This window comes from Heliconius melpomene, chromosome 21 (assembly GCF_056956725.1).
Source record: "Heliconius melpomene rosina isolate 202511_hmr_F chromosome 21, ASM5695672v1, whole genome shotgun sequence".
Classification (NCBI taxonomy): domain Eukaryota; kingdom Metazoa; phylum Arthropoda; class Insecta; order Lepidoptera; family Nymphalidae; genus Heliconius; species Heliconius melpomene.
In genome coordinates, this window is record NC_140409.1 from 9,637,275 (window position 1) to 9,654,540 (window position 17,266).

At 32.8% G+C, this 17,266-nt stretch overlaps 1 protein-coding gene across 1 annotated transcript; it reads right to left on the minus strand.

The window, feature by feature from the left end:
* Nucleotides 1-98: 98 nt before the first annotated feature.
* wcy (WW domain-containing adapter protein with coiled-coil wacky) lies at nt 99-16,606 on the minus strand. The gene is made up of 10 exons (XM_085206415.1): nt 16,423-16,606; nt 16,261-16,294; nt 13,751-14,009; nt 12,849-13,166; nt 7,634-7,789; nt 5,382-5,527; nt 4,741-4,999; nt 4,239-4,384; nt 3,101-3,228; nt 99-1,638 (listed from the first exon to the last, which is right to left on the minus strand). The coding sequence occupies exons 1-10, from the start codon at nt 16,461-16,463 to the stop codon at nt 1,563-1,565; spliced, it is 1,563 nt and encodes a 520-aa protein (XP_085062541.1). The 5' UTR covers nt 16,464-16,606; the 3' UTR covers nt 99-1,562.
* Between the last annotated feature and the right edge of the window lie 660 nt (nt 16,607-17,266).

A 17,266-nucleotide genomic window follows, 5' to 3' on the forward strand; every position in this document is an offset into this window, starting at 1 on the left:
TATTATACGTGGATTGGTGTTATTTTTGCAGTACAATCGTTTTTTTTTATTATATATATATATATATATATATATATATATATATATATATATATATATATATATATATCGTAAAAAAATTATACACACCTAAGACCGGAGACGTTTTACCTACCTACTGCTATAATTAGTCGCGACCGTCGCATCGAACCTATCACATCTAGCTACTGTCGGCAGTGGCTACGTGTCTCTCGCATGACTTACGGCAAATTGACATACAAATTTAAATTAATTATAAATATAATTAAATACATTTATTTTAATTGTTATTTGCTTATATACATTGTCATTGGTATTATGTAATTATCAATTATTGAAATGATCGCGGCGTGTATATGGATTATAAGGGACCAATTGAAACTGGTGGCACTTGTCCAGTTCCGTTGTATCCTGCTGTCTAGTGATTCATCTTCAATAATATATTTGTGATCAGCCGATTTTTCGAGGGATGGCGGATAAGTATTGGGACTAGGAGCTTTTATAATTATAAAAAGATTTGTAAATACAAAACATTCCAAGTCGCTTGTGTTTCCATGAGTATGTAATAAGTAGAATATGTTCCGTATATATATGAAATTATGACTAAAATCGTTTGAGATGATATAACGACAACACGACTTGAAATATTTGATATTTCACTATTATTTAAATATCACATTAAGGAATAGCATTTGGTGTTCGTGTTTATTTTAGTAGGAATTAGTCGCTATTGTCTAGTGTAACATTATAACACACGCTGTCGTACGACGCACTACCTGTCCTATACTTTTGAATGTGTAGTGATCGGGGCCTATTATTGTGCAAGAATCGTCGCTTGCAAATATAACAAATAAACTAATATATTGTAACCGAAACATTGTCGACGAAACACCGAAACGCGATTTCGCATAATCAATTCCGCATAATATGATATCTGGAATATTTATTAAAAAATATGTTTTGTTCGACGTCAGTTTAGTCAACTCTGACACCGGCGTCATTGTCCGGATCTGATATTGCTCGTAGCTAGGTGTGACACGGCGCTTATTTCTTATATGATTTTTTTAATAAAAATCAACTAACAAAATATACCAAGTCCTGGTTACTTAACTAGAATTATTAAAAAATACTTGGTTTTTACAAAGTTACATAATATAATATACATTGATTGGTCAGAAATAAAAAAATCTTAAACGCGAGCGGCACGAACATTTTGTAATTATAATTAAAAATAATTAAATAAAATCATAGAAATAAAATATTTCTATCGTAGGAAATAATCGTTACATTTTCAATAATTTAATTGTTTAAAATAATAAAATACGTTAAAAACACTGTACCCTTATAGTCGACCGCATACAATTGAACATGGAATCACACAACACACGCTATGATCGCAGTCATCGGAATGAATGTTTGGTCGCACGGGGGTCTCGCGGCGACAGGGGCGATGGGGGCGGGAGGCCCAGCTGGCCGAGGGGCCTGGTGGGCGCGGCGGGGCGGGTGGGGGGCGCGGCGGGCGGGCGTGCCCCCCACCGCAGACCCTAGTCCTCCGACATGAACGAGTTCTGCGACTTCAGCTCCTCTAGCCGCGATATCTGTTGCCGCAGGTACATTATCCTGCAATACATAGACACATACCAGTTATAGACATATATCCCATTAAGCACCTTTAAAAATAATTATACACACTTTTATATTTAAAAAATATCATCAACATTTACATGGAATGTATTTACTAAGGAAATGGAGAACTTTTCCCGTAACTATCTTTAAACCTTAAAATCGCTTTAGCAATACAATTTTTATTAAGTTCAAACATTAAGGAACCGTATTAATTTAAAAAATCAGTAATTGCTTAATAATAAGCCTATTCGCATCACCAGCATCATATATTAAAAAAAAAAACAATCATTTGCAAACAGAGTATGAATGAGTTACATTTATAAAACGTTAGATTTTTTTTAACATTAATATTTTACTTTTAAATATAAGTTATAGAAAATAGTTTTATTTTATAATTTTGTACGGCACAAAATGGTTGTGAGTTTAAGTCTAGATTTATATGAATCATACTAATTAATATTAAAATGTAAAAGCTAATGAAAATGAATGTTGTTGTGTGCAGGATACACAGGATGGCTTTTTTTTAAATAATAAACTTAAACGGACAAAATCGCTTTTGAGTCGCTAGTGGCTAATATACCTAGAAGAAAGTATGTCCCCAAGTTTTCATAACACACAATCATCTAATGTCTTATTTCTGACAATAATGAAGATAATGTATACTTATAAAACATATGTATACAGATAATAGAATAATCAAATTAACTTAACAGCTATATTCTATTTTTTCTATATAAATTATAACATTTATATTATAAATATATGGAACGAATAGAATTTATTTTCATAAACAGAGAAAACTATGAATTAAAAGGTAACAGTCACATATTAACACGTTGACGGACAATTGCGGCTATAGCCGTCAAAGCGAAGTTCACAATGTGGCATGACTGCTATAGCCGTCCAAAACGAAACGGTCGTTTTTAGACACTACGGCTATAGCAGCACAAATGTGCACTTACTTTTATTTTGAAAACATCTTTTTCTTTTTTTTTCTTTCAAAACATATAGTGTCAATTTTCGAACTTCGCTTGTTCCTACTGTCCGTCAACGTGTTAAATTATACAATATGATTATTAAAACTTTTAACTAAATATTTTGCATATTCGCAACAGCATAAAATGTCGGCCATTAAAAAATAAAATCTTTCGCATAGTAAACAAGAAGGACTGATATATAAAGAGAAAGAAAGAAAGAAATATAAAATATAGTTTTTATATCATATGGGTTAAATATTGCAAAACCGACCAAAAGGTGGGAAATTCTATATTACATCAGAGTCGTGTTAGTGGGATAGCATCTGACTGTAAACGTGATGGTTGTAAGTTAGATTCTATTTCAAGTCCTTGTTTTACTAAACAATCCACGGCGTTTAGTTCCGTCACTTTACACACACTGTCTCAAAAAAACTTAACACCGTAAAACCTAAATAAATAATAATAATATAAAAATATACTTCTGCTCCTGTAGCGTCGCCTGTATCTCTGTGTGGCGCACGACGGAGCGCGAACACTTCAGTTCGGCGGACACCCGCGTGCACTGCAGGCAGCCTAGCTGGTACGCCTCCTCTGTGAACTTGTTGGCCTGCGCAAAAGAAATTAATTGATTAATCGTATGATTGTCACTCTTGTCCAAAGTGGCTGTATCCATTTGGAGAGTATTCTGTGTGTACATTTGAATAGGTTCCTGGATGGATTGAAAATATAACCGGATAGGTGGTGTACGTACATTATTAGTGTTATTATTTAATCCTATAAAAGTAACAATTAGCATTTAGATTATATGCTCACAACAGTATATATCTATTGCTCATCATGGCCGCATTCCTACACGGCAGGTGCTTCAGCTTGAGAGTGTATACCCTCTGCCGAACTGGCTGGCGGAGTGGAATCAATGTGAAAAAGACTTAGGCCATCACTTTCGGAGCCCACCTCAAGCTGCCTCCTCCGCTAAGCCTGCAAGGCTAGCAAATCCCCTGGAACCCACGAGCCAAATATCTGCGAGTCAAGGTTGACCATGACAGGACAAATTCGTCAAACTGCCAGTTCTGCCAAGGCAGTATTGTTCCTGCTGCGACCGCTACTTGGCTCGCACCTGCCACTGCGCACTAAACTTGCGCTTTTAAAATCTCCTACCCTTTACAAATTCCGACTCCTGACCTATCGCCTAGGTCGCTGGTTGCCTAAGCTGAGCCTCCCCCGGAAAACGAGGGTCTTACCTGGCTGGGCTGAGCGCCCAGGCGAGGGTTCATCCCCCGACTCCCCATTCCTCAGCTACTACTGCCTCAGGGAAGCAACCCAAGCACTAAGCCATAAGGGCTCACCCAATGACGCACCTATTGTAATGCCGCTTCATACCACGGAGAGCTACACCCAAATGCCGGTCCCCATGCTCCCCTCAAAAGGGTAAGCATGATGACAGAAATCATCATTTTTCTATCGCACACTATACACTGAGTGAGAGAGAGGGAAGCCAGACAGGCTGGCGCCGTAACCACGCGTTACCTAACGAAGCGGTTTACCCTCATAATAAGTTATCTCTTAAAAATTTTAAAGTGCGTTTTGGGTCAAACTTCTATCAATGTTGTCACACACCTGCTTCTCCAATATATCAGCGGGCCACCCGTTGACGTGCGCGGTGAGGTCCGCGCGCACGTAGTTCACTAGCGAGGGCGTCAACATCGGCGGCGCGTGCTGCAGCGACCCGCCCACTACCGACGAGTAGCTCCCGAGGCATTCCACTGAAATATATCGTAATATTACCACAATTTTTATTTGAATATTAATGATATTTTGTACTATACATTTTTTTTAATTTAAACGAGATTCTTGTAAATAACTCGTTTTAGTAATTAAAATAAAGCTCAACGTTGGATATAAATGTTTTAACACAATAATGAAAAAATATTTAATGATTATCTCCAAGAATTCATAATAGTTTGCCAAAATATATAACAGTATTCAACCCAAAGAAGTTAAATTTTAAACGTCTATAAAAAATAAAAAGTTATATCTTGATTATCTATCTGGACCTTATTTATATTAAACGATACCACTTATGTATATAACCAAGGATACGTGTCGGCAACACACTCACTCTTCCTGGGCAGCGCGTTGTCCAGATGTATGGGTGGCGCGTGCGGGTCCACGCTCTCAGAGTGCGTGGGCGTGGGCGGGCCGGCGTCGCGGTGCGGCGTGCCGGCGCCGCTTGCGGGCGACGCGCCGCTGACGTCCGCCACACCCGCCGTACCCGGCCCCACACCCGCGCCCGACCCCGCCCCCGAAGACGACGACATCACCGGCATCGGCAGCGTGCCCACGATGCGCGGGAGCGCCGCCGCCAATAGCGAACCACTCTGTTATGTACAACAAACTCCGCTTATTATGACTGTTATGCGGCCGAGTTACAGTGACACATTAAACCCTCTAAGTGCCTTCTGAGTTAATTCCAGCCACAAGTACAGTGGGTGGCTTTTCATACAAAATTTTGATGAAGAAACTGTGTTAACATAGCAAGCTTTAATATTATTATAATATCTCAAGTAAATTTTAATATAGTTCAAGCTAATTTAAAATAAATCTGTGTAAAAAAATATGTGAGAAAAAATGTAAATGAAAACTTACATGATAATAAATACTTTAAAAAATTATAAAAAGCGCATCGCTGAACGCAACGCTACGCAACACGCAACGTGCGATGTTTGGGGAGCAGTGTCTAAACACTAATTGCTAATTTACCGGCTGATTAGAGTTGTCAAGCACGACGACGGGCGGTACCGCGTTGCCGTCGCCGCGGGCCGCGCCCTCCCGCGCGCCATACGAGTTCTCCGACAGCGGCGTGCTGCGGTCCGGGGATATGTCCATGTCTTGTAAGGACTGCCCATCTGCATTGTTATTATATATTAACTTACATCTCATGAAAATATATCACATGCACACAAATACCCAAATACGTACTATCAACACTACATATTACGTAATGAAAAATAAAAACATTTAACTCACAATAAGTATTGTATTTTTATATATATTCTTTATTGCAAGTAATAAGAACACAAAGACATAATAAAAATTGGAAAAATAGTTTACAATGGCGGGCTTATCTCTATAAGAAATATCTTCCAGCCAACCCATGGAAGTGGATGAGAAGCAAAGTTGCGGTGTAGATTAAAAATAAAGAAACAAAATATATATATTATAAAATATATACTTACATATAAACATAAAACATAATATCTATAGTACCTAAACAAACTATATATAGAAACAACTATACATATTTACATAAATATACAAATACATATATATAAATAAATATATAATTATCTATTATTTTATTTGTTAATAGAACATAGAACACACACATAGAAAATAGTTTAATATAAATTTATATGAATTAAATATCTAAACTATAAAAAATATCCACGTGCACAAGTTAACTTTTAGAAAAACTTACACTCAACATTAAACAATAAAAAAAAAAGATATAAAAGCATAAAAGAACAAAGACAATTAATATGACATAACATAATAACTAAATAACTAAATTATCTGTGAAAAGTCTATTACGAGTTTATGACTTTTAAGACATAATGACAAATATGAACTACTAAGTTTAGTAATTTAAGACAGTAAACAAACAAAATTAAGGTTAAGAAACAAATATTACATATAAACCGACTAAGTTGACATGGAAAATTTCATAAGAGGATTTTGTTCTATTATCTTTTTAAGGCGACAAGGAGGAAATTTTGACACGGGATTTGCTTGAAAGAAGTATTACCATCAGCTGACCGACAGTTTCTTATTCCGAAATGTTTTCGTGCTGCTGTGAACACTTCTTGACGCGATTTGGTTAAAAATTCGGTCATCGTTATTTTAGTGCCTTTCAAAGTAGTTTTTGCGTTCCAAACGCTGGAGCGTACTTGCAGACTCGAAAACCGAACAATAACAGGCTTGGTCGAATCTTTCTTCGCACCAAGTCTATGGCATGACTCAATGAAAATAGATTTTACATCAGGCAATTTCATACGCCTGGACAATATTTCCAATGTCTTCTTTAAAACGTCCTAAGCTAGCCTAGCTAGCTAAGTAGCCTAAGCCTGTCACAATTCAAACTTACCCACTTAAATTTACATTATTTTTTCACATCTCTATCTATACATATAATAAAGAAGTAAAACTGGGGCGTCTGTATATTGAATATATTTACAAAATAATAGATATACAAAATAATCATTAAGGGAAGTTTAGAAACAGTAATAGACCCCAAATCTACAAAAAAAATGGACTATTTGTCTTTTTATACAAGCTAATCTCCGGAACTACTGGACGGATTTGAATGAAAGTTTTTGGTTGTATAGCTATTAAGTATAGGCAACATTTAGGCTATATTTTATTTGGAAAACCAGGATACCTGATGTGGAACGTTAACAGCCTGTCTAAGCTATAAGAGATATAAATATACTGCCTTGGGGACAATTTAACAACATGACAAACAATTTCCAAGCACATAACAAAAATGAAGATCTGGAGTACCTGACGTGGAAGCCTAGCTACCCATCTAATCTCTAAGATATATAAATATAGCGTCTTAGTAAAAATTGATCAATTATTACAGTTATTTTACAAAGAATATTATAAATCCTTACCCAAATTAATAATGTAACATTTAATGTAGTTTCTGAACTAGTATATTAAATTATTCATTGACATCAACACCTTTGCCTGTCAGTCAATTCTGTTTATTAAATGAAATTTAAGCAGGCGACGCCACGGGCGGGCCGTTAGTAGCAAATAAAAACCTGCTTCCATATCAATCCCTATCGAATTCATTTATTAAAACTATTTTATATACAGTACACAGTTGCAAAAAATTCAAATGTTAGGTTTATCATATAAGAAATTTTCAATATAAATGCAGACTTAACTAGTTAATGCAAAAAAATCTGAATTAAACATAATCAATTTAATATTAGTTAAATAATTACCTTTGCCGTCGTGTTGTGTGGGAGCATGCTTTGGCCTTGTTCTCTCGTGGCCATCTTCTTCTCTTCCGCCACTCCAATACCTATCCGACGTGCTACGCTTATTTGTCTTATCTGACTCTCGGCGCCCCGACCTTGAACGCGATCTCTTTTCACGATCTGTGAACATCCATGTTAAATAAGCAAAGTATTTCAAAATTTGAAAACAAATAAACTTATACAACAATTTTATTTAGTTTGAAATATTCTTAATAGCATCTCGTAACCAACATAATTTAAATTTTGTTTGAAGTTTTAAAATCAAAATATATTGTGCATTATATTCGTAGAATACCAATACTAAATATATTTCATTGCTTGTTTAACCTACGATTAATTAATTACTAATAAACAAGACAAACTTTAAAACTTAACCTTAATAGTTTTTTTTTTTGCTTTACGGTGTATCTCGCACATAACAGTAGTCTGTTCCCAGGTTCTCCCTACCTAGTGGTAGAGGGAACCTGAGAATCCAGTGTTAAGACACTCTGTTTCCCATTATCCGCCGAATTCTTGTTATCGCGTGGTTGAGTGGTGGATCTCAATGTCACGGTTTGCCTTGTTTGAGCCAAGAAATGAAAATATTAAATAGTTCATTTCCTTGAGTGGGAATCGAACCCACAGACTGTCGCGTTTACAGCTTGTACCCCTGTAACCTCAATAGTTTCAGATCTTAACAGTTTAAGATTAATCTATATTCTATACATCTTCTAAACATATAATAAGAAAGTAAAAATGGCGCATTTGTACATTGAATATATTTACAAAATAATAATTGAGGGGGGTTTAGGAACAGTAATAGAGCCCAAATCAAACAATAGTATAAATATAACAAATTTGATATAATTTATAAAATAAATAATACAGCTTAGTTCAAACTGTTAAAAAATATATTAGATGTTTTAATTGCAATATATTTTAGTAATCATAGATAAAGAAATTAAGTTATATATAATAATAAACTTGGCTCCTTTTATATATGTAATTATGTCCAACAGTGACGAAACTATAAAAACAAGTGAAGCACAATCATTCTATTTATTCTTATTAACAAGAAAAATATTTTAAAATGTAATTAGTAGCGTAAAATTAGTTGTATTTTAATAAAATCAATACAAGGTCAACTTTATATATAGAATATTTTGTGGTCTTAAATGACGTAATTGCCGGTATATTTTACAGAGAAAAATTGTGAATATTTGTATATTTGATTGAATCTCTAAATTGGCTGATTCGTATGATATATTTATCAAAAGGCAAACAATATCTATACTTGTAGTAAAATTGTAACGGTATCTATACGTGGAAGATATATTTGAATTCTTATTAGAGGCATTTCACAATGTAATAGTATCCAAAACAATGATTTTTAAAAATTTTGTTTTTTTGTTTGTTTGTTTGTCACGTGCACGCTAATCTAAGAAACGGTTTAACGGTAATGGTAAGACAGTTGAAATTTTGAATCATCTGAAAGAAATACATCATCTGATATATTTCTGTTCTGCCTCTATAAGAACAAATACTAAAAAAACGGAATAAAATGAATATTTGAGGGAGCTTTTATACAATAAATATTTTTAATTTTTAAATAATGGTACGGAACCCTTCGTGCACGTTCGACTTGCACTTGGACGATTTTTATATATGATAGATAGATATGATATGTCTTGGAACTGTTAATGTTATTCGAATCCATAAATAAACAAGGTTAACAAATAAATAGTTCTGTATTTTAAGCGGGTATCGATACGCTATTAAATATTTTATAGATTCACAATCTCAAGCTAATAATTTTAGAGTGGTGAAAGTCTGCCCATAATGTGCACTTATAAAATAAATAAAACTTAACTTAGCTTCAAGCTGTATCCCTAGAGTTGAAGTCAGGGAGGGACAACGCTACGCCATAAAATGTATTATAAAATAAATAATTCTTCTATTACTAAGCACTTCCGACTTTACTTTTAACCTTTTAGTTTATTGGTACATGTCTTTACTATCTATTATTTTTTTTTCAGGGCTCAAGGCTCAATAAAAAATCTATTCAAATAAAATACAAAATTATATAAGTAATCAATTTTTAAAAAAAAAATTCTCTAGTATTATCGTCCAGCACCGTAATAAAGAAATATATGAAACAAAATGTATTACCTACCTATAAGAAAATCACAAAATAATTAAGTATTAAAAAATATATGTCTCTATTCTATTGTTTAATAAACCACAAATACAATGTCAACGCCAATTATTCTAGAATTACTCGATATGTTACTAGCAGACGTAGCCAGTGTGGTGTTAAATAACTTCAGCGCCCGACTCTTCCTCACTGTGAGTGCATCTAATAATTATGGTAACATAGCATTTCTCACTCACTGATCAGAACTAACACGATCGTTTCAGGTCAACGCGCGTATATAATGATGTCACATGAATATTTTCAACCTTAGAGCCAATTAATATCAGAAAACGTTTACAGGTTTACGTTTATTACCTTTAGTTTAATATAAACAATTGTCTATTAAACTAACTCGTATATTCATTACTAGGTTCCCTCATTCTACCCTGCTATGTGCAACTAGTAGAGGTTCATACTGTATATGTAAAAAATATTTTAATACGTCCTAGGTATTTTAGGGAGCACCTACTTGTTGGTGGTAGCGTGACATCCTGCTTTATCTTTTCTTTTTAAATTTTTTACTCTTTTAAAATTTGCCAAAATTAACTATGATTAAATTGACCTTGTAAATCGAATGTCAATAGTAACAGTAACCTGTAAAATTGTAACCAACGCGCCTGCCTATAACCGTTTTCTGTTATTGTGGAACAAAAAATTGTACATAGTGTTTGTTGATAAACATCTATTCCTTTTTTTGTGTGTCTCTGCGCTGGTAAACGTAATATCTTATGAATTTCTATTTATATTTTAGACCTCAATTCATCTCGCTTAGTTCATCTAAGTAAATTTGCAAGCAACACGACACCAGACAACCGTAAACAATTTGAAGACTATTATATATATAAACGATAATGATATAATAAAACTTTTTTTTATATATACATATGTGTTTATTAAAAAATATTATCGAAATTAATAGTATTCAAATCATAGTGTACTTAACAGATCACATATAGTAACTGTTATCAAAAAGCCGAACGAAGCTACTACCTGCCTACGAACGGACCTACTATATTTTCAATTTCTCAATGGAAATTTTACGACTTATTTTAAGATTCAGGTCACCAGATATCAGCCATTTTATTACAATTATTACTGGTGCTGAACAAATTCTGAATAAGGAAAACTTATATTTCGTTATTTTGTCAGTTTTATAAGTTAGAGTTAGAGTTAGAGTTAGAGTTTTCACGTTATGTTAAAGGCCTTTAGTAAATGTTAAGTATTAAATATTTTAAATGGCAGAATATTGAATGTCTAAAATCTTTGTTAATTACGAATTAATTTTACGAAGTGTTATAAAGATCTTAAAAAGAATTTTATTTATTGCCTATACTGCATCTGCATACGATAGTATACCTCTGTAACCAACAGCGTTGCTAAATGTACAGATTTTGGCAGGACATCCAAATTTTTTGCCTTAAAATTAAATATCCTGATCAAAACAGGCATAGTTTTAATTTTTTTTATTACTTTGAGATTTTAATACTAATAATTCCACCATAGGAAACCTTACATATTATGATAAACCACAATATTGTTTAAATATTGTAACATTTTTCCATTAAATAACATTTTATATTGATACGAGTATCTATCACCCTTAAAAGCTTTATTTAAAATTCAAATAAATTGATAACTAATAAATTAAATCCTCATTATTATTATTTTTTTGTAGTATTTTGGCGAAAAAAAAACCGCCCCCGCTTTTTTACTTAAAATATTAAAAAATCTCACTTTTCAACGAGAGAAAATCTGGCAGAGCTGGTAACGAACCAGAATGGCTTCAGTTAAAATGGAGGACCGACATTATTATTTGAGCTCAATTTCTTAACTGCAGTAAAAACTTGATTAACCGAACTAGGTAATTGTTGACGTTAGTCATTCGGATAATCGAAATTCCCGATAATCGAGCTGGTTTTGTGCATATGTAGCACAAAATTGTTATATATACTATCACTATTAAAAGCAATATGTACATATCAATGAAAATCAACGTTTATTAAGATTTTTTTCACATTTCCCAACATACAGTGTATATATAAGTATATCCCTATCCTCACTCCATCCCCTCCATTCCACGAACTTTTGGACCTCCCCTCGTATGTTGAAATCTTTATAAAAGTCACATAATATTTTTATAATCTTTGTTTCAATGTGTAAATAAATTCAAAAGAGTAGTTCAAAATATTTCAGGGATGTTAATGAGCTCCATTAACATAACTAGAACAGACTATGGGCTACCTGAAATATTATCCACAATTGTACCCAAAGCTAATATAAAACTTTTGGAAAATTTCAGATATGGGCATTCTAAATGAGACTTGTTATCATAAAATTTTTATTTTACTTAGCCGAGCCGATAAACTAGCGGGAAGTAGCAATAAGTACGAAAAACTTTTGTTGCTAGAAAAAGATAAACAAATATGAATTAATTTTTTAAAATGTAGTATTCATAAGTAAACTAATCTGAAACTAAATTATAATGCAAATTGTTTTGTTGTCCATAAATAAAACCGATACAGCTTTCCTTTCATATCCATATCTTTAATGTTACATCTGTAATGTCCCATGTTAATAATCTTCTTCTATACTTATAATAAAATCGTAAGAGGGTCGGTGTCTGTACTTGGAAGATATAAAAAAAAATGTTATTGCCTTTATTAACATGATAGAACCCAAAACAATGATTTTTAAAATTTTTGTTATTTGTCTGTGCGTTTGTTATCGCTAATCTCAGAAGCGGCTTAACCGGTAGATGCGGTTTTCACTATTGGATTCTGAAAAGCTTCCGAAAACATATAGGGTTTATTTTATTACAATCGGTTCATATATAAATAAAAAACTTATGTCAACTTAAAGTATTTAGTTAGACAATTTTTCTAATTGCCGTAACAGTTACTTTATACAACTGTTTTACTGAATTGACTGAATCTTTCATTTTCAATTTCTTTATTAATATTTTTTTCTGCACGGGCCCACTAGTGTAAAATAAATAATGCAACTTACTATTTCTTGATGTATATGTAGTATCTTTGGATGAGGTTCGTCTTGTATCCCACTCCCTGGGTTTCTCCCACTGTGACACTTCACTGATACAATTATAATAATACTTCTTGCCGGATGAACTAATGTGTTCTGACCATTCACTGCCAGACGGCACACTAGATGAGGGTGCACTTCTCTTATCATATTTACTACTTCTATTGTTAATAGACACACAGTTCATGCCACTAGTCCTATTTTTTTTCTCCGATTCACATCTTTCATGGTTATTTTTCTCCCTCTCACTGTCTTTGTTACGTTTCTCCTTTGGGGATCTGACATCTGTAAAGTATCATTATTTATTAAATTTAGCAAAAAACATTGAATGGAGACAAATCTAGGTATCTATTCAAAATTTGTGTAATTATTGTCCGAAATAAAAAAAATTAACAAATAATTCAAATTATGGATCAATTCAGCATGAATTATATTTGATAAGAAACTTAGAAATACTATTTCATTAATGAGATTAACATAATATATATATATATATATATATTGTGAAAAGCTTTTACAATGAGGTTTAGCACTATTTTAATACTTCATTCTACAGATAATTTAAAGTTTTGGTTCTTTTTTTTGTTTTTTAATGAGGAAGCTATGTTTTAATTAAGTAATAAATGATACTATAGATTTATATAAATAGGCCAATAGCAGAAATATTCATAATTAATATAATTAAACTTTTTATACACATGGTCATAACATTTAGTGTAAATACAACATAATGAATACTTGAACCTTTTGAATTTATAGATTTGCTAAATTATACTTTGATTTATAAAATGATAGCAGCCAGAACTTCAAGAATTTTAAGTAATTTCTAATTTTATTAATAATTTATTAAAATAGTAATGCTATATTACCTGTATACTTATTTCTACAGGATTTGTAGTCTCTATCTCTCTCCTTTTCAGAACCTTTTTGAATATAAGCGTTTCTTGGTGCATATTCCCTTTCTTCCGCCATGTGGTTGTAGTGGTGGTGGCCATGACCTGAGTGGCCTGTGTGCCCTGCATGCCCACTATGCCCATGCCCCGAAACATTACCATTGGGGGATCTAAGTGGTGTGTAGCGGGTGTCAGAAGCACTGTAGTCATTAACAGCTCTCTTTGAATTGTATTTCTGCATTGTAGAATACATTTATTTTTATTATGTTTATATAAATAATATTCTTATTTTAAAAACTCAGTAACTAAAAATATAGGTTTTCTTTACTCATTCCCCCCAGGATACACATATTTTTAAAAAATCCTTGTTTTAACTATTTCATTTTGATAAGTTAGGCAAAAATAAACACATATCTTTTTTTACATTTTTAGTGTATCTAGAAGTACTTTTTTTAGTACCTTAAATTATAAGTACCGTCAGGGACTTACGGCTCCTTAATTGTTAGGAGCTTTGATATGAAACCAACTAATTATAATGTTTTATAAAATATATATTTCTTAATCAAGCATAGACTTAATGATATTCAAGAAAACAGTTCTTTTTACATTGAAACACCAACAACACCAGACTTAGAGGTTTAAAATTAAACTAGGGAGGGAGTATTTTTTGTCAACGGCTGAATTTTAACAGTTGATAGAAAATACTTCTTAATTTAATATTAATTTTAATTATATGTAAAGAGACTCGAGATCCTGCAGTCAAACTTACTAACAGTTTTGCAGGACACAGTTTAACTTTATATGTATTGTTGAAATGATAATAATAAAAAAAAGGAGCAAACATGCAGTAACAACATTTACTGTAAGGTCTAAACCTTACAGTAAATGTTGTGAGATTGAATCTAAACCGAATCTAAACTGAATCTTTTTCGTACTACAAATCTCACATCTTCTGTTTTTCTCTATGAGCACCTGATGTATGACACTAGTGTATGAATGCTCCTTTCCATGTTTCTCTCCGCAGTTCTTAGTTTGTTTTGCAGTTTTTAAGTTAGGGAGTAATAGCCATTTTGTATTTCTTGTTTCTCAAAATATCTTTAAGTGCCCAAAATCGCTTCCATGCATTTGTTACTCACTCTCACTCTACTCACTTACTGTTAAGTAGTTTCCTCATCACCTCTTCCAGAACAGTGGAGAACAATTTAGGAGACAGGGGATCCTCCTGTCTCACTCCTCTTCAGATTAGGACACTTTTTCCACATGTTTCGAGCTGGACGGCCGCTGCACTGTTGTAATAGACTTTTTTATCAGCGTTATGTATTTAGGTTCAACCCCTTGGTTTTTTAGGGCTCTCCAAATATGATGGTGTTCCAAGCAGTCAAAAGCTTTATTATAATCGACAAATGCCCAGTATAATATGTACCCGAATGCTTGGCTCTTTTCTATGATTTGTTTTAGGCAATGCATTGAAATCTGTCATAGAGTATCCTGCTCTAAATCTGGCCTGTTCAGGCGGTTGGTAAAATTCTTAAGTTTTGCTTAGTAAAGCTTATGCTTAGCTTAATAGTAGCTGCTTGAACAGTATACTGTTCAAGAATATTTAGAGGATAAACATGTGTGGAATTAATGTCTATTGAATGTCTTGCAGGATAGCTGTCAGCTAATGTAATAAATTATACCATTGACTTTGAAAAGAGCAACTGTAGTAGCTTTTTGTTTATATGTTCATTCAACTATTCAAAAGTGCTTATAATAGTCTGTCTGTGTGTTTTAGTTCTCTCATTGATTTACTACTGTACATGCTGTCTATTTCCTTATTCTATAGGTCTTGAATTTTATTTATTCGTTTCGTTAGTTCTTTTCTGTATTTTACCTTTTGTCATTGTATGAGGGGTAGTAGCTTTCTATTAAGTACTGCTATTCTCTCTGAAACACCCTTGAATTCAATTATTTTCTTCCTGAGCTCTATTTTGACCATGAATCCTACTCTGTAGAGGCCTTTGGCTTCTCCTTTGTACTAAAGTATATAATTGTTATGTTCCTCAATGGTGTCACCCAGTCTTCTTTCAATTATCTCAAATCTCACTTATACATAGTGATCATATATTGTGAGTTCTGTTTGTTAGGACACAATCTTTGACAAACATAAATAATTTCGAACAATAGAAGACTAATAAAACCTAAATAAACTCTGTTTAGCCGAAAATATAATTGACATCATTCACTTATCTCAAATCTCACCTATACATAGAGTCATCATATATTGAGAGTTCTGTTTGTTATGACACAATCTTTGACATACATAAATAATTTCGAACAATAGAAGACTAATAAAACCTAAATAAACTCTGTTTAGCCGAAAATATAATTACAAAACCTATATTCGTATAGAGTAGTTTTATTAACTATACGACTCTATATACGAGTAGAGCAAGGTATGTTTCGTAATTAAATTAGTAGTTACTGTTTACTATTACTAAGTTTACCTGATACGGATGGGTTTGGTGCTTCTCAAAGTACCTGTAACAAAGAAAAACATTAATTCTTTCCATAAGTTTTGAGTTACAGCAAAACTCTATCGGCGACCGCCATCTACAGATTGCTAAGCCGAAGCTCTACAATCATTCAATCAAACTCTAGTATCATACCCATCGCTTATTCGCTGTGGTTTCCTTGCATGCATTACCATCAATGCAAATGTACGATTTATTACGGCCTCTGGAATAAAATGCAATGTGAGACCACTGTCATTAAAACAGTTTTATAGAAGGCCGTAATATATCTTGATGGACGCCATGTCACATTCGAGAGTTCGAGACACTCAATAGAGTCGATAGAGGCGCGAAATAGATACGAATGACTCGCGAGCTAAAGACAAGAAAGATATAAATATTAGTAAAAGATTTAATAACTCTATCTCGTATGTGTTTCAATTATATCTCTACTTTTTTATATATATCTTTTATATTCAATTATATATTTTTATTTATATAATTTATATTCTATATTCAATTTAATATTTTATTCTATTTATTCTTAAGAATCAATTTTCGTGATGAGTTAAGGCAACGACGGAAAACTTTAAATAACCAACGATTTTTAAATATGCCAACTAAAAAGCAACTAAAAAGAAACAAGTTTATGCTTATGTATTTATTTAGGTTGACAGTCCTAAGCCAGTAAAGTATAAAGGAAAATCATTGGCTCTAATGGATTCTATTATTTCAATTTCACACGTTTTATTTCGCCTTACTAAGTTCTAAATCTGAGCTAAAAGAGCCGAAGATATAAAATTTTTAGTCAATTGTATTTTTAACTTTAGTTGCCTTATTCTCTCTCTCTGAACCGTACTGAGCTAAATGAGTTAAAGATATAAAAGAGTGATATATATCCCAAGATCGAGTCTCAAATATTTTATTAACAATAATAATTCTTTTAATATTTGTTATTTTAATTTATTTTTCTGTAATTTACATAAATAAATTATGTTTT